Source organism: Pseudorca crassidens, chromosome 15 (assembly GCF_039906515.1).
Source record: "Pseudorca crassidens isolate mPseCra1 chromosome 15, mPseCra1.hap1, whole genome shotgun sequence".
In the NCBI taxonomy this organism is placed as follows: Eukaryota; Metazoa; Chordata; class Mammalia; order Artiodactyla; family Delphinidae; genus Pseudorca; species Pseudorca crassidens.
In genome coordinates this window covers 73,730,548-73,757,263 of record NC_090310.1, presented here as the reverse complement: position 1 = coordinate 73,757,263, position 26,716 = coordinate 73,730,548, and the positions used below count along the sequence as shown (strand labels likewise).

General features: G+C 49.1%; 2 protein-coding genes across 7 annotated transcripts in view; one reads left to right on the top strand and one right to left on the bottom strand.

Moving 5' to 3' along the window:
* Positions 1-293: 293 nt before the first annotated feature.
* Positions 294-26,716, top strand: part of ADA (adenosine deaminase) — a 109,389-nt gene continuing 82,966 nt past the window's right edge. For 2 of the 4 annotated variants that reach the window (XR_010935348.1, XR_010935346.1), the window contains exon 1: positions 297-420. The gene's annotated coding sequence lies outside the window, so the exon portion shown is untranslated. Of the gene's footprint in view, positions 421-26,716 lie in introns of all 4 variants that reach the window. The other 2 variants (XR_010935347.1, XR_010935349.1) reach the window with 2 other exon arrangements.
* On the bottom strand, positions 12,238-24,494 carry CCN5 (cellular communication network factor 5). Of its 3 annotated transcripts, none has more exons than XM_067708215.1 (5): positions 24,194-24,494; positions 23,952-24,065; positions 19,715-19,931; positions 14,390-14,644; positions 12,238-12,607 (listed from the first exon to the last, which is right to left on the bottom strand). In XM_067708215.1, exons 2-5 carry the CDS (start codon positions 24,009-24,011, stop codon positions 12,387-12,389), a joined length of 753 nt encoding a protein of 250 aa, XP_067564316.1. In that variant the 5' UTR covers positions 24,012-24,065; positions 24,194-24,494; the 3' UTR covers positions 12,238-12,386. The 3 variants fall into 3 exon arrangements, with proteins under 3 accessions (XP_067564316.1, XP_067564318.1, XP_067564317.1); XM_067708217.1 differs by having other exon boundaries at positions 23,952-24,057; XM_067708216.1 differs by having other exon boundaries at positions 23,952-24,043.

The window sequence follows — 26,716 nt, the reverse complement described above, 5'->3', positions numbered from 1 at the left end:
CATTATGCCTGGGGCAGGAGTGTTGCACTCAGGTGGAACGGAGAGCACTGGTTAGCCTGGTGAACTGATTAAACAGACATTATTAAGGAGAGTTTCTTTGCCTCACTAACTCTGTCAGACTGTAGGGTGGAGTTGGCTCTGGAAGACACTTGCCCAGCCAGAGACTACATTTCCCAGCCTCCTTTGCTTCCAAGTATGACCATGGGGCTAGACCCCACCAATGGAGGGTGAGTGGGGGGTGATGTCACTTCCAGGTGGGCGTCTTTAGGAAGCAGGTGAGCTTCTCCATTCCTGCCTGCAATTTAGAGGTAGAAGGCCCGGAGGCCCAGGAGCTGGTGGAGCTGTAACATGTAAGTCACCCGGCTCATCACGTGAAGGAAAGCTGCCCTCCAACCAGGAACACCTGCCTTGGAATATTATGTGAGTAAGAAATAAACCTCTATTGTGTTAAGCCACTGAATTTTGGGGTTTGCTTGTTATAGCAGCTACAAGTGAACCCTGATTAATAAGCTTACCTTATAGGGCAGTTGTGAAAATTAAATTAGATGATACGCATGTAACAGACTCTTAAATGGGACTTTCCTCTTGTCTTGTATTTCCAGTTAACAGTTAAGCCTCAGTTAAGCCTCAACACAGGGTCGCAAGGTGCTGAATACCCCATATTTCAGAAAGCCATGAGACACACACCAGCAGGACTGTTTTAGGGGTGTCATACCGGCTTTTCTCCCACTCCATCCCCACCCCCCTCAGCCTCCGCGAGCAGAAGACTAGAATTTGAGAATAATTTTCTAGAATAGGGAGAAATGATATACCTTTTCTGCTCTCCTGGGAGAAGAAAGGATCCCACACCCACCCCCATCCCGAGACGTCCCACTTGTAGAGATTTTGGGTTCCTGCCAGAAGTGGTGAGTGGTAGCTGATTCCCCGACCGCTCGTGAGGCAGGCTTGCAGATCTGCCCTCAGTGTGTGTTTGAGCAGAGAAAAAGTGATTAGAGAGAGATGGCAGGAAGGGGGGCGTCCTGTACACCCATCACTTAGCTGAACAAGAATGGGTGAGCTTCCCATGAGCTGAATGGGTGCCGGGCCGTCTGACCTGGGCCCTGCCCCAAAGGGATGATCCTTGTGCTTCCCAGGAAAGAGGACCCTGGCAGAAACAGGCTGTGAAGTGCACTTCTGGGAACAAGGTCTAAGAGAGGTCAAGGGGTCCAGATATCCCCCAGCAGTCAGGAGACCACTACAGGGACCGCTGAATAAGCTAGTCATGTGGTCCAGGAACACTAGCCTTTAAACACTTTCCACACAAAAGGAATCCACCTCCCTGAGGGGACTCAAAGCAACACCAGCTACGTTTTTTCCCCCCTTTCCTCCACTGCTCCTTCCAGGCCTCATAAACAGGAGAAGCTAGAACTCAAATAGGGAGGATGGAAAAGGTTTTTAGAGAGACCCTCACGCTCTCTCAGTGCTGCAGAGGAATGTAATGCAGAGACTAAGGGCAAGTTTCCAGAGCCAGACAGCCTGGGTTTGAATTCTGTGTCTCTAACTTACTAGCTGTGTGACCTTGGGCAAGTTACCTCATCTCTCTGGGCCTTAGTATCTGTAAGATGCCATTAATAATAGTACGTACCTCATATCCTCATAGCACTGTAAGGTGCCCGTAGTTAGACTATTTAATAGTTTATTAAATTAAATAACAATGCATTATTGAGGTGAAGGGTCAAGCTTGATTTAGAGGAGGTGTTAAATAGTATATAATTAGATGTTCAATCCATACTGAAAGGCATGGGGCAATGAGAGATTTGACTGGATGTGTTCAAAGGCAATGGGTGAAGAAAAACTAGATCCATTTATGTGTGTCCCTCACCAAATTCAGATTATTCAATAAGCCAGTTACACGTGTGACATATTTGGATCAGTTTGGGACACATTGAAACCCTCAACACATGTTAACTATTATTATTCAAACTTGTGCCAGGTCAGAAATCGAATCCCTTCTAAGTTTTATTAATTTTGAGGAATAATAAGAATGACTATTTTTGTGGTGGCATAAAGCAGTGATTCTCATACTTTTTGGTCTTCATAAAACCACCCAACTGCGTAAAATATTTGTGAATCCAAATCACATTGCCAGCTCCATTTGCAAAGTAGAAACAATGGGGAAAAATGAGCAAGGACTATATTTATAATCCTCCTCATTTTATAAAAGAATGAATTTCACAGCCCCTCAAATGAGGAAGGTCGTAAGTTCAGAGTAAAAGATAGTCTTACAGGTGGAATCCATTTCACTTGATGAGATTTCACTGTGTTGTCCTTATTTTTAGCACCAGTTCACTGGCTGGAGTTTGAAGACCTCAGATATAAATTCCCATAGAGTTTGCGAGCCTCCAGAGCTGTTATCCCCTTTAATTCTCACGACTCCCCTGTAAGACTGGGACCATGGCCTACTTTTTCTTTTGAGTATGGAGGTTCAGAGGGGTTAGATGCCTCGTTCAGGGTCACCCAGCTGGAATAAGAAATCAAGCCTGGCTTCAGAATCTCGATATTCCTGGTAAAATACGGTGTTTTCCTCTGGTTTGAATACATGTTGGAGGGGCCTTTCCTGTATGTGGTCATCCAAGCATGAAGTTCCTTTTCTTTTGTGACTCTGTCCTGTCCTAAAGCAGAGATTCTTTTCCCGGAGACAATACCCAAGGATCTGGGGATGAAATTCAGGGATTCCTGAACTTGAAAGGGAAAATAATTGCATCTTTCCACTGACCTTTAGCTAACATCTAGCACTTCAGTTATGAATGGAGAAAACAAAGTAGTAGTAGCAGTACCTATTTGTCACCAAAAGAAATCACAGGTATTTTCATATCACAAAGTAATTATTGTGGATATCTTGAAATGCTGTTTATACTCTCGCCACATTGAAATTATGATAATTGAATCTCGTTGTTTAATATATTCCTAAAAAAGCACATGTAACAATCTCACATACATTTTTTATTTTGGTTACCGTATTTCAATAATTTGTGTCCTTTGTAATCCCATGTATTTGATTTTATGTGTTTAATATGACTTGTCTGAGGAGATCATAGACTTTACCAGTTGCCCAAGGAGTCCCAGGTTCGTAAAGAAAGGTGAAGAACAATGTTCTAGAACCTTGAAGTCCTCCATTGTGTCCTCTGCATGTGATCAGCAGACGAGGGCAGAGAACGAGTGTGGAGGATGGTGAGGGGGGTTTATGGTCTGGGTCTGGAGTCAAGCCCATGGCCAGACCTCGGTCACTGTGGCTGGGAGATGTGGTCTCTCTCTGGGTGCCCAGGAGGGGAACAACCAGCCAGCTGCTGCTCCGTTATCATGCGTTTGCAATGGCTCAGACTCAAGGAGGCGCTGGGATCCCTTGTCTCGGCGATTTCTAGGGAGATGGTGGGGTGGCAAGTGCTGGGCACCAGGCACCATCTTGCTTATCTCATCCGCAGGTGCAACAAGTCTACTGTTGCATGGAGGTGGCACTGGGGGCAGCTAAAGCTTCTCCTCTCAGATCTTACTTCTGCTCCAACGTGCTGTCTGCGTTGTGCCCCAAGAACCCACAGTCTACAGGGGGCTGATGAAATTAGGACAAAATGTACATTTTTGCAAATATAACTGTGGCTTTTGCGTGTGCAGAGCGCTAGAGTTTGCTAAGCACTTTTGTAAGCTGGGCTTATCTCATCCTCACTGCCGCCCTCCATCAAGGCAGGGCAAAGATGATCATTTCCACTGTGCGGAGTCAGAAACAGCTCACAGGGGAGAATTAGATGCTCAAGGTCACAGACTAGAGGCACAATCAGGGCTAGAACCCAGGCCTCAGTCACCATTCAGCAGACGCGTATTAAATACCTACCATGTACCAGGTCCTGTGCTGGGTTTCAGGGACACAGGGATGAATCAGAAATCTACCTGGCTTCTAGGGAACAAAGCCCAACAGAACGGCCAAGAATAGACAGGTAATTACACTACCGTATACAATTATATTTGTCAAGACTCTTAGTTCAAGTAACAGGAACCCAATTCAAACTAGTTTCAGTAATAAAGGGAGTTTATTGGTTCACATAACTGAAAAGTTTAGGGAAGGATAGCTTCAGGCGCAGCTGGATCTAGCAGCTTGAACCTAGTTGCCTGCCATCTGTTTCTCTTAATTTCTTGGTTCTGTGTGACTAAAGTTTTCAGCACTTCTCATGGTGGCAAATACAGCCTCCAGCAATTGAAGACTTACCTTCTAATAGTTTGCCCACTTGGGTCAAAAGATGGTACCTCTTTCCCAGTTGTTCCAGAAACAGTGTTGGGGTTTTGCATGGAATGGCTGAGCCTCTTGCCTCATGTCATCCTGGATGCGGATGAGGTGGGGGTGAGGTGAAGGCATAAGAGCGAAGGAGCCTGAGTCCCTTAATCATTTGGGGACTACCAAATGCACCTACCAGAAGCACCTGTTAGGAATGTTACATAACCGAGAAACAGACTTTGTGCTTTAGACAGTGAGCAGTGGTGTGCTGGGGGGTGCTGGTGGCAAGAGTGGTCTGCCCCCAGAGGCAGGTGAAAAAGGGGTACACTGTGTTTAAAAACTTTTGAAACAATAATAAATGGGCTGAATGCAGTCTGCTTTTTATTATCACCACGGGCCAGCAATTCTAAACATCGTCTGCATTAAAATATTCCTTCCCCAGAACACCACTCCCACCATCAACCCTGACCCTTTGGTATGCCACTGGATTTGGGGCCTACTGACTGCTGGAATCTGGTTTGCCAAGACATACATAAGGGTTTATTTATTTATTTTATTTTTGGCTGCCTTGAGTCTTCGTTGCTGCGCGCGGGCTTTCTCTAGTTGCGGCGAGCGGAGGCTACTCTTCGTTGCAGTGCGTGGGCGTCTCGTTGTGGTGACTTCTCTTGTTACAGAGCACGGGCTCTAGGCACATGGGCTCCAGGCGTGTGGGCTTCAGTAGTTGTGGCACGTGGGCTTCAGTAGTTGTGGCTCGCGGGCTCTAGAGCGCAGGCTCAGTAGTTGTGGTGCACGGGCTTAGTTGCTCTGCAGCATGTGAGATCTTCCCAGACCAGGGATCAAACCCGTGTCCCCTGCACTGGCAGGCAGATTCTTAACCACTGCGCCATCAGGGAAGTCCCCCATAAGGGTTTAAATAGCAATCTGATGGACACCCTTATGTACGTACACCACAGTGGTTAAGGAAACATTACAAATATGGCGGTTGCCACAAAATTTGGAAATAAGTTTAGATTTCGTTTGGAGATTAAATTCAGACACCTGAGAAATCTGGCTGAGTTGGTGAAAGGACCCAGGGGGACTTCACTTTGTACGGGGGCCACATCGGGACCCGTCTGTCGTAAGCGGTGAGGCAGTGTGGATGCTACCAGGTTCTAAAACCTTGGGCTTTAAGGGGGTGAGAGTGGGCACAGAGAAGGAATCGAGAGAGGAAGGGAGGGGAATGGGACATGAGTGGGATGGCTCATAGATGAAGAGATGCAGGAGGGTCATTGGGACACGGAGGTCCAGCCCTTGAGGTGAGAAGGGGAGTAAAGTCAAAGTCAACCCCCGTGTTGACCGCCTGCTGGCTTCAGGGCTGGGAGGAAGCTACAGAAGAAGCCCGTGTTAAGTACTGCCCATCCGACAGGAGCAGATGAAGAGACTCAGCCCAGAGATGAGATTGGAAACACTTCCACGAAAGCCAGTGGTGAAGGGCCAGGGGGCAGCAAATGGAACATGGATAGGAACCAGACCAGTGTGGTGGGGCCACTTACAAGTAGGCTTGTTGACTAACCTTGCGATGTCCAAAAGGCCTAGGCTCCTGCCCTGGGGCTCGCCCTAGTGTTGTAATTAATTGCAGTGGAAGAGGAAAAAGATGAAGTTCTTGAGAATTGGCTAAACCATGACCCTGTTGCTAAGAATGTGCGTCAGACCCTAGACCACATTTTAGCCCTGGAGAGGCAGGTGGACTTTTTGATAGCACATGAAATGTGGTGGCCATACGAGGCTTCCCTTTCCCAGGCACCCCTTCCCCCGTGAGGCTGCTCGAGTTGCCCCTTGAAGAGGGTGCCCCACCTTTTGTTACTGCAGTAGCCAGGATGGCCATGGGCTGGTGGGCTGCATCCTTTGCAGCGCTGGACAAAGGACCAACGTGTATGTATATTGATGGGGATAATCTGGAAGAGAGGGAGAAATGGAAGATGTGGGGATAACATGGGGACAGTGGCAGGAGTCAGCACCTGGGCAGGTGAGAGGGGGTGGGAGCCAGGGCCCAGGGAAGGGTTGGCCTCGGTTAGATGTAGAGACTGCAACTCATGAAGAATAATCAGGGGCATCTGTGAAGGGGAAAGGAGTGGCCCAGGCAGAGGGGACAGCTTGGGGAGAGGCCTGGGCCAGAGTGGGGAGCCCCATCCATCCCGTGTAGCTGGAGCGCGGAAGAGGCTGGAAGACATAGCAGCGTGGCGTGGACCCCACCCGGAGGGCACCTCTGAGCCCAGGAGGGCTTTAAGCAGAGTGACATAACCGTAACTGTGCTCAAGAAAGATCCGTGTGGCTGTATCGTGTGGTCGATCTGTCCAGAGCTGAACTGTGGGCAGAGGGACCGGGGGACAGACACAGGTGTCCTGGCTCAGGGACCAGCAGGGGCTCTTACAGGCATCTGTCTGAATGTTTTAAGAAAGCTGCCGCATTCGACTCAAATAGGAAAGAATCCTAGGCCAGCTCTATCCCTGCCTCACCCTGAGGCCTTGAAACAGGAAGGGAATGGGTCCCAGGCTCCCAGGCTCCTCCCTGCTGGTGGTCATTCACCAAAATGCCACAAGGGGGCAGCAGCACATCACCGTTTTCTTCGTATTCTCATATGAAGTCACGCTATTAAACTTACACAGATTTTAATGAAGTGCAGGGCTTGTTAAAACACAGATTTCCCGACCCCACTTCCAGAGTTTTTGTGGGTTTGGGATGGGACACAAGATATTTGCAATTCTAACCAGTTCCCAGGCGATGATGTTGCTTCCAGTCTGGGGACCCCACTTTGAGAACTACCAAGGTTGAGGATTGGGAGGGAGGGTCGGGGTGAGCTCTGAGCCACGCAGACACGGACACTGGGAAATCACTGTGAACTGGGCAGCCACTCCCATTTGTCAACTACATATTGACTTTTCTAAGCCCCATTAAATTCCCCCTCCCCGTATTTTTGTTTGTTTGTTTGTTTGTTTTGGCCACAGCGTGGCAGATCTTAGTTCCCCAACCAGGGATCAAATCAGTGCGCCCTGCAGTGGGAGGGAAAAGTCTTAACCACTGTGCCACCAGGGAAGCCCCCTGAATCGCTTTTTAAAGGCAAGACAGGGACTTCCCTGGCGGTCCAGGGGTTAAGACTCCGCGCTCCCAATGCAGGGGGCCTGGACTCAGTCCCTAGTCAGGGAACTAGGTGCTGCGAGCCACAAAAGATCCCCCAGTCAGCAACGAAGATCCCGCAACTGAGACCCGGTGCAGCTGAATGGATACGTAAACATTTTTTAATGAAAAGCAAGGTTCTTTCACTCATTCAATAATGATTGGGCTTGGTCCATCCTGGGCACTGTTCTAGGTCCTGGGAATCCATCAGTGAACAAAGCAGGGAAATTAATTCCCACCGCACGTGGAGTTTGGCAACAAATAGTAAATGTTATAAGTAAGTAAGTTACGTTAAAAGGTGCTAAGTCCATCAAGGGTATTGGAAGAGCTCGGGTGGGTTCTCAGTGAAATGGTGACTTGTGAGTCAGACTTGAAAGAGATCAAGGGGATTTGCCACGTGGGGGAAGATGATGTCAGGCAGAGGGAAGAGCCCGAGCAAAGGTCCTGAGGTGGGAGCAAGTCTGGTGTGTTTGAGGAACAGCAAGGGGGCCAGTGAGGTCAGAGCAGGGAGAGGGTAATTGAGGACAAGGGCAGAGAGGTGACAGGGGCAAGAGCGGGGGGCTTGTAGGTCACGCAAAGGCCTTTAGCTTTCCTCGGAGTGAAAAGGAGCGGCGTGGTCCAATGTGGTTTTTAACAGAATCCCTCTGGCACTCCCTGTGATGAGCAGGAGAAAGTTCCCACAGGTATCCGGGCAGAGATGACGGTGGCCCCAGCCAGGGGGGCGAAGTGGAGCTGGGGATGGTGGTAAGGGGTTATACACAAACACACACGTGCGTGCTATTTCCATAACTAAACCAACTGGGTCAATGTGATTATCCACTCCTCTCCTCTGTCCAGGTGACCCACATTCTCGGCCTGAACCCTTTTCTCTATGTCCAGACCTGTGCCGTCTATGATCTCCAACTGCCTCTAGCCACACTGCCCTGGATCACTACCGTCTCCTTGAACTCAGAATGTCTAGGACACGCCCCTCCTATCTGCCACCAATGGGGGCTCACCTCTGCTCTTCCTGGTTGCTGGTGATATCCCCCCCACCCTCCCCATCCCCCAGCAGAAAGCCCTGGGATGTGTTTGGCCTCTTTTTTCCCCTGCCGATCATATTCATCCTTCCAAGGAGATCTCACAGGCGTGGTCAGGCCCTGCTGACTCTCCCATCTGGTGCTTTTGTTTTTAATATTTAATTAAATAATTTATTTATTTGGTTGTGCCAGGTCTTAGCTGTGGCAGGCGGGCTCCTTAGTTGTGGCTCACTGGCTTCTTAGTTGTGGCATGTGAACTCTTAGTTGTGGCGTGCCTGTGGGATCTAATTCCCTGACCAGGGATGAACCCAGGCCCCCTGCATTGGGAGCACGGAGTCTTACCCACTGCACCACCAGGGAAATCCCATCCCATCTGCTTCTGTTCCTTCTTTTCTATTCCCGTGGTCCTTACCTCTGAACATGGCAGTGACTGCATTTGGTATAGCCTGGTGGCCAAGAGCAGGGGCCCTGGAGCGGGACCCTCTGGGTTTGAATCCTGGTTTTGCCAGCTTTGAACTGTGTACACTTGGGCTGTTTCCTTAATTTCTCTGTACATCAGTTTCTCCATCTGTGAAATGGGCATAATTATACTTACTTCAAAGGGTTATTGTGAGGGTCAAGTGAGTTGTTACATAGAAGATGCTTGGAACAGAGCCTAGTATATTGTTAACACTCAATGAATGTTAGCTCTCATTTTTATTAGTTTTGCAATAAGTCTTTATTGAGCACCTATTATGTGTAGAAACCTCCATCATACTCAGAGATAATCTGACCCAAGAGAAAGAGCACAGGCCTTGACTCAGCAATCCCACTCCTAGATACATATCCAACAGAAATGTTTACCAATGTCTAGCAGAAGACATACACTAGAATATTCACCATGCCTTATTCATAATAGCCTCAAACTGGAAACTACCCAAATGCCCACTGAATGTAGAATAGGTGAATAAAATGTGCTCTATTTACACAATGGAATATTATACAGTGACAAGAAAGAATACATTATTGTTACTTGAATATCATGGATGCAACTAACAAGTATAACGGGGCATGGCTGGGCTGGGTCCCTCTGGCTCGGGCTTCAGTGGGGGTAGCCTGAGTTTCACCTGGTGACCTTTGTCCCCAACACCATCCCCTCTTCACAAACAAGAAGATTCCCAGCCTTTGCCTTCACATTAGTCTCTGACTTGCAAAGAATTATCAAGACAGGATGATGATGATAGCTTATTTTCAAGTGAACATAGAGGACTCACTCACCTAACATTCACAATACCCCTACGTGGTGGGTACTCACTCAACACAATGACCCTACAGGGTGGACATTACTATTTATGCCCATTTTACAGATGAAAAAGCTAAAGCACTAGGAGGTCAAGTCAAGGTAATGATAGCTAAAATGTTTATTTAAACCACATAATACTTTGAACAGCCCTCTGTGTTGAGTACTTCCATTATCCGCATTTTAGAGAAAAGGAAACCGAGGCACAAAGAAGTTAAGTACCCTGCCTGAGATCTCAGCAGGAAACCAGCCAGGACCGGGCAGGCTGGCTGGGGCCATTCTTCATGGCTCTGCTCACAGCTTCTCAGGAGTGAGGTCATGGGCCTTACAGCAAACCTGGCCCAGAGCCCAGCAGCACAACCCTAGGACAACTCATTAATCACTCTGAGTCTCAGTTTACCCACCTCTAAAATGGGAATATCAGCGGCACTTTGTTTTAGGGATGTCTCAAGGGCAACGTGTGATTATGTGGGTAGAGCTCTTTGCAGAGAGAGCCCCCCACGTAGGAATAGTTCAGTGCAAGTTCATTGTTCTCATCCTGGCTCTCAGGATGTTTTCAGAATTGTTCTGGGCAGCGTGTTCAGAGTTTACACTTGCAGAACCAAACCCACCAAATCTCAGCCTGCGAGAGACCACAGACCCAGCCTGGAGAGTCAGCTAAACCTGGCTTGGACTAAAATCCCACCCCAACTGCAAACCAGCTTTTGGACAGATCACATTTCCAGATCTAGGCTTCCTCATCTGTGAACTAGAGTTAGTTCTATTTTGTGAAGATAAAATGGCTCCAGTGCTGCCTGTGATTCTCAAATTGGGGTACCCGGAGGAGGTGGTACCTGACCGAAGTACTGGAGGCCACCGTACTGAAGAGCAGGTCATTTACCACCTGTGTGCTGGGAATCGCCCTTCCTGGCTCTGTTTTGTACCTTAGAGCACTGCATTCCTGGCCTCCCAGGTCTTCCCAGTAGGTTTGACCGATGGGAGGCACTTCTGGGAACTGGGGGGTGGGAGAGAGCAGAAGCCAGGATCTGTCTCCCCATCTCCATCTGCCTTTTGTCAGGCACACGGCTGCATCTCCGTGGTGGCCCCTGCTCCCAGCAGACAGCCCTGCTGTGATTCCATCTTTCATCTTCTGGTCCCAGCTTCTGGGCTCTGCCCTCCCTCTGCCTCTCCACCCCGAGAGTTGGTACTGAGGGAAAGAAGTCATTCAGTAAAGAATACTTACTGTATGACTCTATTTACATGAAGTTCAAGAATAAGCTACATCACCTTTGAGGGCGGAGAGGATGATCCAGCCCGAGAAAACTTCCTTTGATGATGGAAATGTTTTACACCTTGACTGAGGTGTTGGTGTGTGCATTTGTAAAGACTTATGAAACCATTAAGACCTGTGCCCTGATGGCGCAGTGGTTAAGAATCTGCCTGCCAATGCAGGGGACATGGCTTCGATTCCTGGTCCTGGAAGATTCCACTTGCTGCGGAGCAACTAAGCCCATGTGCCACAACTACTGAGCCTGCACTCTAGAGCCCGTGAGCCACAACTACTGAGCCCGCCTGCCACAGCTACTGAAGACTGCACGCCTAGAGCCCTTGCTCCGCAACAAGAGAAGCCACCGCAATGAGAAGCTCGCGCACCGTGACAAAGAGTAGCCCCCGCTCGCCGCAACTAGAGAAAGCCAGCACACAGCAACGAAGACCCAACACGGCCAAAGATAAAAATAAAAGACCTGTGCATTTAACTGGGTGTGCCTCATCCCTCAATCAAATTAGTTTAAATAAGAAGAAATCCTGGAAAATACCAAGAGTGTTTTCTAATTTCCTGGTTGGATCCTGATGAAAACACAGTTTTTATTTTTAAACAAACACAGGTAGACCACCAAAGAGGATATAAAATTTATATGCAGGGATTTTTTTGTCTTTAAACAATAAAACATGAGACGTCAAACGGAACTTCACATGGGTTGGTTTATTTCAGGCCGTGTTCCCCAGTCTCTGGAAGGTACTCTTCATCATCCCCTGCTTCTCTCTAGTCAAAAATGTTTCCAAGCACCGACCCGTATGAAATGTCTGGCTTGGCCTGGTGCATTGCAGAGTCTCAAAAACGGTTAATTCTTACTAATACAAGTTGGGTTTAAGGGGTCAAGTTAAGGCCTGTTTTCTGACTTTCTTCAAGACAGAGTGATTTCACCTTGTGATTTTTACAAAGAATTCAGCCCCTGAATTCTGCCCATGGTTGGGGGGGGGAGGGCTTTCTCAGACAGCACAGGCTTGACACATAGGCACATATTCAGGGATATCCTTACATCGCTCCAGGAAGGGAAGCAGGAGATTCAGAACATCTGTGCCCTCTTTAGCATACCCCCAGAAAAATAGCCCATCCAGCCCAGCACCTGCCTCAGTCTAATGATTAAGGGAGAGATGGTGGCCCCATCTCTGGAAAGCTAGCCCGTGCGCATCATTGTAAAGGCTGTGAATGGACCAGAAGAAACCTGGCCATTCTCCCAGGCTGTGAGTTAGAGAAAGGGGGACTAGGGCATGCATCCCGCTGCATCTCAGGGTCCAAGTGGACCAGCTGGCTTGGGAACACTCTCGTCCTCCGGGGCCCGGATGGTGGACCCAAGCTGGACTGTTGCCTGCAGCCCAGGTTGCTTGCTTGGCAGGCGGGTGACACCGAGTGTCCATCCTCAGTCTGGCTCTAAAAGGCACTGTTCCGTGGGCTGCGGCCCCTGGTGGGTGGACAGGGCCCGAGTAGGCAGAGGCGGCGCTGGGTCTCCAGGCGGCAGAAGCGATTCTGGTTGGACACCCGGGTGGCCACGCCCAGCCCACAGGTGGTTGAGCAGGGGCCCCAGGCCGTGCTCCATTCTGGGCAGGAGACGGCAGGGGCTGGGGGAGCGACAAGACCAGAAAACTGGGGTCCTGGGGGAGAGAAAGAGGGGTCAGCACGGCAAGGTTAGGCAGACAAATCTACCCACTGGCTTGCGATGCAATCTTGGTCACGTTGCTTAACCTCCCTGGACCTCAGTTTCTTCCTATGTAAATTTCCTAATAGTTGATGGGTAGGATTGGATGAAATAGTGGAGGTGAAGTGCTTAACACAGGGCCTGGTATTTGTAAGCACTTCATAAATATTGCTTATTAGGCAACTATGATGGCATTGGCCATGATGCCTCCCAGTAAATGGTGAGTTTCTCACTGCTGTATCCTCCACAAGTTCTGTGATAAGTAGCATCTTACAGGAAGGAGGTTGGGGCCCGTGTGTGTGGTGGTACCATGACCTGGAGGTAAGGATGCCGGTGACGGTGAGGCCGTGTCTGGATCAAGGTGGTGGGCTCCCATGGTCTAGCTTTTCCTCCTCCTCCAGTCTTATTCTGTGCTGTTAATATTTTAGTATCCTTCCTGCTGGTCCTTTATAACCAGTGGCTCTTAAATGGGGACAGTTTTGCCCCCTGGAAGATATTTGGTAACCTTTGGAGACATTTTTGTCACAAGTAAGGGTGGGGACTCCTGGAATCCAGCAGAGATGCTGCTACACATCCTACACCGCACGGGACATCCCCTCACAACAAAAAATTCCCTGTTATATACATGTGTGCAGTATCGTACGACGTATATGTGTTCGTAGAGCTATAGACACACACACATGCATACACGCGGCGGAGATCAAATTGCGTATACGGTGTCATATCCTGCTTTTTATACATCAGGCTAACTCCCTGGCATTCTCCTATGTATTTAAACACATGTATCATATTCCATTGTAGGGATAATAACAGCACACACGGAGTGCTGTGTGCCAGGCACGTCATAACTGCTTAGCTTGTATTTACTCATCTAGGCCTCACAACAGCTCTATGAGGTGGGTGCTCTCATTCTCACTTTACCATTGGAGGAACTGAGACACGGAGAAGTTAAGCAACTTCTCACTCAGCTAGGAAGTAGCGGAACTGGGCTTAGAACACAGGCAGACTCCATGCGTCCCCCACCACGCTCTAGCGCCTCTCGTGTGGCGTCATCTTTATGGAACCAATGCCCTCCTTTTGGTTGCCTTCAAAAATTAAATTCATATAATAATAATAATTTTTTAAAAACCCAGTAACATAGCAATAACGTAATCCTATAACTGAAGAGTTTATAGCATGAGGTCACTGTCTTTCCTGCCTACCCCTAGGCCCACATCCCAGAGGCAACCACCTTGCTTCGCTCGGTTTTGAGTTCCTCTTTTGATAAACCCCGATAATAATGTAGTAGTAATATTATATAATATTTAAATTGTATTATATAAATGTTATTAATATGTATCAATATGAGTATAATAATATATATATTATAATAATATAGGTCTATGTTATACCTCTGCTATGAAATGTGAGAATTTGTTTCAAGTGTTCTAACCCTCCTTTCCCCTCCCCCCCTCTGCCACCAATTTTTATTTTTAATTGTGTATGATTTAAACTTATATATTTGCACCACCGCCTCCTGTTTTGCCAGTTTTAAAGAGGTCTTGTGACCCTCCACTCCACTTTGCTACAAGTCCCCGTAGCCACTGTCCCCTCCCAGATTTTGTCAGTATAACCTTGGCTTTGATGTGTCCAGGTGTTCTGGCACCTAAGAGGCCCTGCCCATTCCCCCCGCCAGCCCTCCCCACCCTTCCCCACACACACACACCTCCAGGCGGCCCTGGACCAGTCCTGTACTCACCATGGGCTGGGAGGGGCTGGACCCCCAGCCCCCTTCCCTGGTCGCACACCCACTCAGGGCAGCATTTTCCTGGGACCTCCACCTTCTTGGGGTAGGGACAGTCCCAGCTGGGCAGCCGCACGTCCTCGCTGCACAGGGGCACACAGGTGAAGCCGCCGTCCTCACAGCGGCAGCGGATCCTGCAGTGGGGCTGGAAGGTCTCCCCATCCCGGTAGAGGCGGCCGTTCACCTCACAGCTGCCCTCATCTTCTCCCCCTGCAGAGGAGAAACCGGATCTCCATCGGTGACCTCCCAACTTTTCCCTGAGAGGGCTGCACTGGCCACATCCTCCACAGGGTCCTCTCTGCAGAGCTGGTAAGGATCCCACTGGGGATGCAGTGCCCTTACAGAATCTGAGCGCCGCAGGGGGCTCCAGCCCTGAGATATGCACCCCCGCCCCATTGCCATACTGCCCTGTCGCCCGCAGGAAGACAGCATGCTGCATCCTGGAACAGGCTTTGTGGGAAGACTGGCCTGGTTTCAGCTCTTTTATTAGCTATGGACCTTGCCCAAGTGATGTTGCTTCTTTTAGTTTCCTCATCTGCAAAATGGGTTATAATGGTACTTATTTCACAGGGTGTGGTATAGACTAAATGAAATGATATTTGGAATGAATACAACATGAAGGAGACCTTCAATAGATCCTCGCTGCTCTGTTGCTATTATTAGAATAATTATTATATATTAATAATAATCTGTTTTTTAAATATATAAAATATTACCACTATTATATACACACTGAGATTTCATGCCACAAACTTTCCTTGCCCATCTGCTGTATTATAGTCATCACTGTCAGGTCAGGGCTCAACTTGCTGGCTGTGTGACTTTGCGTAAGTGACTTAACTTCTCTGAGTCGCCTTAATAGCAATGATAACAGTAATTCGTACTTTCAGTGAGATGAGATAAAGTGTACACGGCATCTAGCACATGGCTAGGCATAGAGTAGCTATTTAAGAAACACTCTTTGGATGAAGCCCTCAAATATGTGTATTATGGCCTCTTCCTCCATTGGACATGAACCCCTTAAGGGCTGGGGCCAAGAGGGTTCGTTCTGGCATCACAGAACCGCAGGAAATGCCCTTCGAACGAATGCCTGGCACAAGACTCAGCACTTGAGAGACGATGATAAAATAGTTCTGACTCCTTATCATTTGAGAGATATATGTCGTGCCCCTCCTGTGTGCCAACCACTGTGTTCCTAGACAGGACTAAGACCCAGTCCTTACTAAGAGGGATTCAAGGGCCAGTGTGGGGGACAGGTGTGAATGTCGCCATCTCCAAGACAGAATAAAGTAAGAGCCCTGGAGAGGTGTATGTGAGCTGCTCAGGAAGTGCAGAGAAAGGGACAATTCGGAGGGTTTCCTGGAGATGTGGGTGGCACTGCACCTGGGTATGGGGGAAAGGACTCATGGGAAGCTGGTTTTCCCAGGTCTTCTGAGAAAAACCTCGAATAGATCCATACACATGCAGGAATTTTGGAACCACACAGACCTGGGTTCAAATCCCAGTTCCCTGCTTGCTAGCTGTGGGACCTGGGACAAGTTACTTCACCTCTTTGAGCCTCAGTACCCTGCTCACAAAGCCACTGGAGGATCAAATGAGCTAGTGCACTTGAAGCATTTTGCCCCAAGCCTGGGACCTAGTAGATGCTCACTAAATGGGAATAGGTGATGCTATTCCTCTGGGCAGGACAGGGCCAGTGTCACCCCCATCTCCTTGCTCCTTCCAGGCCACAGCCCTTTGGTTCCAAATCCCTGACCTTTTGGCCTGGACCATGTGGCCACTGGTTTCCAAGAAACCAGAGGGGTAGCTGCACCTTAATCCATAACCCCCAGCCTGGGTCTCCCAGCCAGACTCCTGGGGCTGCAGCCCTGGGGCCTCCTGGTCGCTGGGATGACCTGGTAAACAGAGGGATTATTTAGGAAAGTCAGCTGGAGGGAGCGATAATTTTAGTAAGATTTCCTGGCACCTCTCCTGGGTCCTTCAGCTCAGAGCTAATTGGGAGGTAGGTAATGATCCCCAGGCAGCCACTCTCCACCCCGGGATCTGTGTGAATCCATGTGCGTGGTCCCCGACACCATCAGGCACCTTCAAATGTACTGGATTTGAGATCCCCCCACCCATACACACATACTGCTGCCAAAACCCTACTTCTCCTTCTGGGCCCTCTCCAACGGCCCCCTTGTCCAGAAACTTCCCCCAAATAACTTCAGGGCACAACCTTGTCATCTGGTAATTTCTGCATCCTTCTTTCCCTCTGAGAGTCCCTTGCAGGAGAAGGAACAACAGGGTCTTTTTGTTTTTTGTTTGTTTGTTTTACCTGCAGCCACTTGCACACTGTGTGACCTTAGGCAGGTGACTTAACCTCTCTGAGCCCCAGTTCCCTCATCTGCAAAATAGGGATAATAATAGGACCTCCCTCATTATTAAGGTTAAAATGAAATCATGTGTATAAAGGATGTGTTCACAGTACATGCTCCATAAACAGTGCCTGTTACTGCTAGCCCCACCAGAACTGTTGTTATTATTCATACATTCAACAGTTATTTATTGAGTGCCTACTACGTGCCACACATTGTTCTAGGTATCTTGTGATACAGCAGTGACTGAGACCAGCCCAAATCCTGCCCTCCCTGGAGCTTTCGCTCCAGTGGAAATAAACACAAGAAGCAAGGTGGTGTTTGTGATGTCAGATGGTGATTAGTGCTAGAAAAATAAAGGAGGGCAGGGTTGTAGTTTTTAAATGTGGTGATCAGGAAAGGCCTCACTGAAAAGACAATATTTGGGTAAAGATGTGAAGGAGGTGAGGGAACTCGCCATGCAGATATCTGGGGGGAAAAGTGCTGGTAGCAGGAAAAGCCAGTGCAAAGGCCCTGAGGTGGGAGCGTGCCTCACCTCAGTATTTAAAGAGCAGCGGGGAGGCCGTTGTGGCTGGAGCAGAGAGCAGGAGGGAGAGAGGGAGTTAGATGTGGTTGTAGAGAAAACAGGAGCAGGATTCTGCAGGGTCTTGTCGCCCACTGAGGGGGCTTTGGCTCTTACTCTGAGAAGATGAGAAGCTATTGGAGGCTTTTACGCAGAGGAGGGAAGTGATCTGTGACCTGATTTATGTATTTAAAGGAGCCCTCCGGCTGCTGTGTTGAGAACAGACTAGGGGCCAAGGACAGAAGCAGGGAGACAGTTACGGGGCTTCTGCAAGATCCAGATGAGTGATGAGGGGGCTCAGACCCGGTGGTAGCAGTTGAGGGACTGAGAAATGTTGGATTCTTGAAATATTGTAAAGAATTTGCTGGTGGGTAGTGAGTGGGATGTGAAAAAAAAGAGAGAAGTCAAGAATGACTCCTAAGTTTGAGGCCGAGCCATGGGAGTGATGGAGACGCACTTGGCTGAGCTGCGGAAGATGCGCGTTTAATGCCAGGGAGATCGGGAGCTCGTGCTGGACACACACGCAGCTCGGAGCTGGTCCTCAGTGAAGAGCTGTCCAACTAGTTTGTGAGAGGAGAGATTTGGGGAAGCATGTTTCCTCCAGAGCCAAGACCTAGACTCAGCCTCTGTGAGGTCTTAGCTGGCTCTGGCTCCTCCGTGGCTTCACTAGCTCCCAGCCTCCAAATTTGGTTCCAGTCGTTAAACATTCATGAGTACCACTGTGTCGCCTGACCAGGGCTGGAAGTGGCAGGAAGGAGCAAGGACCAGGTAAATTCTTGGCCTCCAGGTATTTGAAATTTGAATCAAGGTGGAATACAAAAAGCTCCTTAATAAAGTTAGTGACAGTAACAGCCACTATGTACTAAGCATATACTGAGCGTCAGGCGGTAGAGTGATAGAAACAAAGATTGTGGAGCCAGCTCCCTGAATTCAAATCCCAGCTCAGTCACTTCTGAGATGTGTGACCTTGGGCAAGTTACTTAGCCTCTCTGTGCCTCTTTTTTTCCATTTACAGAATGGGGATGACATTAGGACCTACCTCATATGGTTGTTGAGAGATGAAATGAGGTGATATTTGTGAAACTCTTGGTGCCTGGCACATGGTAAATGCTAGGCAGGTGCTCAATAAATAAATTCTGCCAAGTGCTTTCCATGTGTCATGGCTTAGCTGGATAACAGCCTTGTAAGCTAAGTGTTACTTGTCTGATTTTTTCTTTAGATACATTTTTATTAGCAATCATCTGTAAGTTTATAAAACACATCGCCCCTTTCTCATTAGTATACGCCCCTTATCAAAAAAAGTATTTTACAAGGATTTACTGTTGATAACTTTATGTCTATAATTTTTGTTTTTTAACAAGGCTTTTCCTGTAGATAGACTTATTGTCAATGATTCATGGGCTTTTCTTCCTCTCTTTCTCTATCTCTCATTCTTTTTTCTTTTTTAAGTGTTACAGCCATGTAGATGAGAGTGGTAAATTGCTCTACAAGTCTTATTATTTAAAAAGAAAAAAAGGGAACAGAACAGTCCTCACCTCTTGATAGTTCTCTAAAGCAGTGGTTCTCGACTGGGGATGACTTTGCTCCCTGGCGTCTCGTGGGCAGAGACCAGGGATGCTGCTAAAAGTCCTGCACAGAAGAGCAGCCCCACACAGAGAATTATCCAGTCCTAGAGCAAAGCTGAGAACCCCTGATTTAAATCCCCAGAAGGCGCAAGGCCTAGGGTAGTAGAAGATGTAACATGCCCAAGGTCGCCAGCAAATAGCAAACTCGGGATTCAGACTGTCCAAGGGCTCCCAATCCCAGAAGAGGACAGAACGGAATGTTGCTTTAGAGCCTGCTTGACTCAGTCGCCAGCTGTGTAACATTAAGCATGTCCATTAGTATCGCTGAGCCTCAGTTTCCTCATCTATAAAATGGGTCTGAAAGTACTTACCTCATAGGATTATTGTGAGGATTATGTGATTTAGGAGGTAAATGCTTAGCACAGTGCCTGACACAGGTTATGCTCTAAATAGGGAGTTGCCCTTTCATTTTTCCCAAGAGTGTTGTGAGGGTCCTGGGAAGGGATGATGACTTCTGGTTTGAGAAATCTGGGAGGGCTGCTCAGGGGAGGAGGTGTTTGAGCTTGGCTTTGAAAGTCGGCTATGATCTGGACAGACAGGAAGAAGGAGGGTAGGTTGTTTGGGTGGTGGCCATGATCTGAGCAAAGACAAAAGAAAAGAAGAGGGGAGTGAGCTTAGGGAACCCTGTGTCACCAGGTTTGGCTGGGTGAGAGAAGGGCTTCTCTTGGACTCAGGACCTCAAGGCCTTGACTTCCCCCCCAAACACCCCCTCCATCAGTCCCGCAAACCTGCTTACAGAGGCACACGGACCCCCGGCCGCCAGGGCCCGCCCCGAGCTGGCAGACCAGCCCCTGGCTGGGGTCGCAGACGTGGAGATGGTCGCAGGGCTCCCCCAGCCGCCGTGCACATACCCGGCAGCAGTTGCAACCGTCCAACACCAGGGGCACCCCCTGTGGGCATAGGGGTGGGGGCCAGGGACAGGTACACGGTGTTGGGCACAGCTGGGCACACACCTGCAGAGACAGAGACCTCACTCAGCCATGGTCGTTCAAGGTGGATAGTGAGCCCCTCACAACTGACTCCTTCTCTGCCAGTGTAGGGTTCACACCTTGGCCCTGGAGTCACATAGGCCTGGCCTTGGACCCCGGCAGCCCCACGGCACTCCCTAAGAGACAGCATGGCACTGTGGTCATGAGCAAGGGCTCTGGACTAGAGTTCCGGAACTAACTCTGCCCCTTATTAGCTGAGCAATCTTGGGGAAGTTACTTATGCTCTCTGAGCTTCAATTTCCTCATCTGTGAAAAGGGGGCAATAATGTTTAACTCGGAGTATTGTTTTGAGGAGTACATGAAATGATGCATATTAAACCTTTAGCGCATGGCCTGGCGTGCAGTAGACACTGCATGCATCTGGCTATAATGATCTTTCTTGTGAATTACGATAAAGGGCTTAGGGTCTGCCTTCTAGGAGCTTACAGGAGGGTAAAAGCAACAAAAGGAAGGATTAAAATGACAGGGTGCTGTTCACTTTTTAGCAGGTGGACAGTGGGTATTTATCTTGAGGGCTGAATAAATCAAACAGTATCATGGGTGTTTTTTGATCTTTGGAACAATCTAGAATATGTTTCTGGATGAGCATCCAGTCATCCAGGAAACCTGGTAAAATACCGACCCCGAGGCCTCCTCTGGGACTTACCAAATCAGAACTTCCAGAGGCTGAGCCCTCAAATCTGTTCCTAACAGGGGCTTCTGATGCCCAGCTAGGTTACTGGCACCTCTGCTCCAGTCTAAATCCCTCCCCCTGCCATGTAAAGATGGGGGAACTGAGCTCCAGATAGAGGAAGCTAACCTAGTGGGTTAGCTGCAGGGCTGGGAGGCTGCTTCCTCATTGGGGATCCAGGAACCCAGATTTGGGATAGACATTTCCTGTCATAGGGAAAAGCCTTAGGAACCCACCCCCAGGGGCAGGCTGAAGGTATCAATCCAGGTGTCCTGACTGCCCCTCCTCACTCAGGACAGTGAAACAACCAAACCAGAAACCGGATGCCCTGGGCTCCCCATATGTCCATTGGAAGGTAGGGACCAAGGACCATGCGTAATTCAAGATGTTACCAGTGGCCCCATCTATGGATCCTTGGAGGACTGGAGGGTTTTATGCAGAAGATGGAAAACTTGCAGTTTAGGAAGATGAAATGAATGACCTCCTATGTCCTGTGTGGCCCCAAAGCAGGCAATGACCCCTTTGCCCTAATCCTCACCTTTCCCACCCCTAGGACTCCCTATCCTGCAAACCTCTGCAGTTCCCAGGCTGGCCACTAGGGGCTGCCCCAAATTGGCAGACCAGCCTCCGGTGGAGGTCGCAGACCAGGGGGCACTCACAGGGCCCCCATCTAAGATGGCACTGGTAATAATAGATGCAAGTGTACAGCTCTGTGCCTGGAACCTCACGAAGAGCGAGTTTCCACTTCCACAGGCATTTCAAGCAGGAGACCAAGTGATAACCAGATTCTAGAGAAGATGGTGTAGCCTCACCCCTCAGAGCGTGGTCTGGACCAGCAGCAGCTCCATCACCTGGAAGCTTGTTAGAAATGCAGCATCTAGGGCCCTTCTTTATGAATCTAAATCTGCACCTTAATAAATTCAGAGGTGATTCACGTGGAATTGAGCTGAGAAAAAATCAGCTGGACTTTGGGCATCCCTTCCAAACCAGAGGTTGAGCTCTCTTGGTTGGTGGGAAGTGGGGGGCCTTTGACCAGAACTGACTCTTGGGTCCCTCCCTCCTGAAAGCGGGATGCCAGGAGATAAGCCTTCTGCTTTGCACCTGGGGTCTCACCTTGGGCTCTCTCTACGGGGAGAGCTTGACAGGGGCCGGATCTGCAGGTCCTGACGTGCCCAGGAGGGGCCACTGATAACCCCGATGATTATGGCTGACACTTGCCATGGGCACACCGAATGCCGAGCATTTAATGTGCTAATTTAACCCTCCAGTGTGAGGTACCAGCATTATGCCCATTTTAATTCTTTCTTTATTTTTTTTGGCTGCACTGTGAGGCATGCAGCATCTTAGTCCCCCGACCACGGATCGAACCTGGGCCCCCTGCAGTGGAAGCATGGAGTCCTGACCACTGGACTGCCAGGGAAGTTAAGCATTATGCCCATTTTAAAGACGAGCAAACTGAAGCTTAAAGCAGTGTAGTGGTATCACCAGTAAGCGGTAGAGCCAGGATCAGAATCCAGGTTCATGTGAATCCAAGGCCCAGTCTCTTAACTGCCCCACCTACCTCTTGTCCCCTAGTGGCTCTGATGCCACGTAGCCTCTGCCTCAATTTACCCATCTGTTCAAGAGAGATATCAGGGAGGGTGTTTCAGCATAGCCAAGAAGAGATAGGTCCTCTCTGGTATCCCTCTATCTCCGTGCCCTTTCTAACCACCCCATCCCAACGTTCAAGTTGCCCCATCACACACTTGGTTTCCCCAGACCCTTGCTGTGGTCCCCGGGAGGCAAGAGCCCTGGACAGGGAATCATCTGGGCAAGAGGTGAACTCCAAGTTCTACCACTGACTTGCTGTGTGACCTTGGACACTTCACTGAACTGTTCCGTGGGGAGGGAGCTGTTCCCTCCTCAGTAAAATGGGGTGGAGACCACCTGTCCTGGAGTCGTGACAAGGATTTAATGAGGTCACCGCCAGCTCTAGGTCAACGTGACTTGGCTTGTTTCCAGGTCTCTACCGCCTGCCCCTGTCCGCAGGCCTGAGCCCTGCCTGCAAGGCTTGGAATTCTCTCTCTGCGGATTGTTGCGGCTTTCATGTGTGTGATGACTAAGTTCCTGTGTTCTGTGTGGGATGCTGCCTGGCTCCCTGGAGCCTGGGAAGAATGGAAGGCTGGGGGAGGTGAACGGTGAGTCTAGGACAGCTTCATTTTGGTCTTTCCTTTAATCCTAAGTCCAGAACCCCAAGTCCCCTGCTCTGGCTACCCACGCTACCCTCCCTGGAATCATGTCCTGCACACCCCCTTTGGAAGAGCAAACAGCAGGATTAGGATGCCAGTAGGGTTCTCAGCCTTCCCCCAACCACTGCTTGGACCCAGGATAGAGAAAAGTTCCTGCCTGTGATCCTCAAAGGAGCGTGAAAATACAGTGAGGTCGTGGCTTGTGGGGGGCCGATACCTACATGACGCCAGGAGCCTGACATTTGCTAAGGTGATGGCAGGCTCAGCAACCGTGGCCTTGGTCCAGGTTGGGGGTGGAGAGACACAGACTGCAGTCCCCCCTGCCTCACAGCCAGGCCTATTCTGGGTTCTACCTCCTCTATTGCTCTGATGCTGTGTGGTTTTGAGCAAGTTGCCTACCCTCTCGGAGACTCGCTTGACTGAAAACAGGGGATAATAATTCCTTATGGGGTTAGTGGTCATGGTAGGCAAGGTGGATGTTCCACAAGCCCTTTGAAAATATGCAGGAGAGAAGGTCATTATTCCATGGAGCTGTCTCCCTATCTCCCTCCAGCTAGGGTCAGCAGGCCACTCACTGCCTGAGGGCCCAGCAGCATTAATGCCCCTGTGGTGTGAACATTCCAATCAGCTATGCACCAGCATCCATTCAAATCCTGGCTCACAGGCAAAGCAGGCCACGTCTTGAGTCTCCCCATTATAATGAGGAGACCCACTTCTGTCTGTAGAGGAGCTATGGGGATTGGTAATCATCATAAAAGTCCTCTCTTAAACATTTGCCATGTTCCGGGTCCTGTGCTAAGCACTGTAGATGAACTATGATAAACGATCTTCACAGAGGCCCCATGAACATTATACCCATTCAACTGAGGAAGCAGCTGAGGCTCAGAGAGGGAAAGAGATTTGCCTGGGGTCACACAGCAGAGCTGGCCAGGGGCAGCTGTCTGGGCATCAGGGAGGGAAGCTGAGCTGAGCCCCACACAGGAGGCCTGCAGGAATTCTCCCAGGGGGTCCCTGGCTGTGATTTAACACCTTCCCCACCACACCAAGGAAGCCAGCAGTACATTTTGGGGCCTGGGGCCCCCTTACCTTGGAGAAGAGGCAGAGGAGGGAGAAGGCCAGGAGGTGGGTCTGTGGTGTGCCTCTCATGTCACTGTGTCCCCACGGAGCCAGCTTTGAGTCTGGGAGGCAGGACCTGTAAGTCTTTATGTTCCAGCAGCTGTGAGGTCACTCCCAGGCATGCACACACACACACACGCACACACACATGCTGGCCTTTGTAGCCCTTGTTTCTCTCCCATTCTCATCTTCCCACTGATGAGCCCATTTACCTGAAGGTGAGACTGTGGAGGCCACCTGGGGGGTGCTTGCCAGTGTGTGTGTGTGTGTGTGTGTGTGTGTGTGTGTGTGTGTGTGTGAAAGCCAGAGCCAGTGCCAGTGCCAAGAGCCTGTGACAGGCTGGCAGGGGCCTCTCTAGCTCCTCCCAGCCCAAGAGGGGCCTCTCTAGCTGCAACCCAGCCCCAGCCCCCCTGCCTGACCCCAGGGACGGGGGGCTGTTGATCCAGGAAGTGCTCAGCAGACACCCCCTTTGCAAAGCTGACCCGAGTCCTTCTAAGCCTCGTGGCCTGGACTCCGGGCGGCCTTGGCGGGCCTGCGGTTTCTGGCAGGAAGATTGGCAGCCATCCAGAGGCGGGTGTGACCCAGAGCAAAACTTCCCTGGGAGGCCTGTTTGCTTTTGGCGACAAGGGGCCTCCCCATGGCCTGCTTGTTGGGCCCTGGAAGGTGGCCCGTGGTGGATGAGCCCGTGCAGGCTGGACCTAGTGTGTGCCCGTTCTTGCTGGGCCCTGCTAGGTGATCTGGAAGAACCAGATCCATTTTGCTGAATTCAACCAACTCTGAGGCCCCCACTGTTGCGTCTCCAGTTCCTGCAGAGGGGGCAAACCCAGAGGGGGAAGGGACAGTGGGAGAGCAGGTGGACTTTCTGGGAATATCGAAGAGGGGTCCTGTTCAGACCGAGGGTAAGGGACAGATCTCTGGAGGAGGAACCAAGGCGAAAAGGTGTTAGAGAGGGCAGAACATTCCAGACAGAGGGAACAGCATGTACAGATGCCTAGAGGTGGGGGAGAGCATGAGAGCAGTGCCTGTTCTGGGAGACAAAGATGCCTGGTGTGTCTGGAGCTGACAGTGAGGTGGGGCGCGGTGCTACACACGGGGAAGTAAGACACATGATATTCACACCACCAGCATTTGAGGGGCATCTACAATGCCCCAGCCACTGGGATGGGGGAGATATAAAGACATGACCTTTGACTGTAGAATTTGGCAAAGCTAATACTAGAGGTGGTGTCACGTGGTGGCTGGAGAAGGCTTTGGCCCCCATCATCTCCCCCAGTACGCCAAATCTCAAAGCGATGGAGCTGGACAGCAGAAAGGTCCATAATGGGCACTTGGCAAGGAAGAAGAGTGATTTGGTATTGGGTGCAATTCCAGGAGAAGGAGCTGATGCAGATGGAGGCTGAAGATGAAAATGTGTGATTTGATCATTTATGGCTAGAGGAAGTGACTGAGGGTGAGGGTTGTGCGTCCACAGACTTGGGGAGAAGGAGATACAGTGTTCTTCATTAATGCTTTTGCTTGAGTCAGAGGCATGCCTAGGATATTTTACACACGCAGTGGATCGTTTTGGAACACCCATCTCCTTCATACAACAAAGTATGATCAGTAATCATTGAGATGAAACACATGTGTTTCATGTATGAACTAGAATTTGCACTTACCAGGCAAAAACGTTACCCTTTGCAGTTCACACTGTTTCACTTTTCTAAATTTTAGACACAAATCAAAATTCCAAGGAGTCGCCTAGAATGACAGACTTGAACTACATATATCTTCATCTTCACCATCACTCTACAGTCATTGTTTCTTTGAATCTACTAGTGAGATGCAGAAATATGTAATACCGCAGGGCTGGAGACAGGAACTGTACTTGGAGCAAGCACGAAAGATTTCGAACTGTTAGGAGCTGATTCTCTTTGTGAACATGTGTTCCTGACTCCACCTGTGCTCGCGGTAACTGTATTCCTAGAAATTCTCCAGATTAACTTCCATGTAGAAGAGGTTTATTAAAGGATAAGAAATTAAAATGTGCTAATTTGAAGCTTACCTACATAGTATTAAAATTCAGCAGTCACCACAACAATTGTTTAGAATGTACACCAATAAAAGATTTTTTCAGGATGTAGCATTTTCCAACTGACATTATTTAGATTTGCCAGTGCATAGTGATAACAAAAAGCAGACTTTTTTTATCATCAATTTTATCCTTAAATTCTCTATGGACAATGTACCCCTTTTATTGTCTGTCCCCAGGGAAAACCACTCCCCCATCCTATCCTTGCTAGGGTCACGGGTTTTAATAACAATGAAAGTGATTGTGTATTGAGCACCCAGTGGGAGCTAGCCCTGTGCTAAGTACATTTTATAAGAAGTGGTGTCTCTAATCTTCACAGTCCATACCTTTAAAAAAGAAAGAAAGAAAGAGAAAGAGAGAGAGAGACAGAGAGAGAGAAAGAGGAAGGAAGGAAGGAAGGAAGGAAGGAAGGAAGAAAGAAAGAAAGAAAGAAAGAAAGAGAAAGGAAGGAAGGAAGGAAGAAAGAAAAGAAAGGAAGAAAGAAAGAAAGAAAGAAAGAAAGAAAGAAAGAAAGAAAGAAAGAAAGAAAGAAAGAAAGAAAGAAAGAAAGAAAGAAAAGAAAGAAAAGAAAGAAAAAGAAATGAAGTTCAGGGAGGTTAAATAACTGCTTAAGGTCACACAGCTAGAAAACAGAGGCAGATTTTCAGTGAAGGTTCATATGACT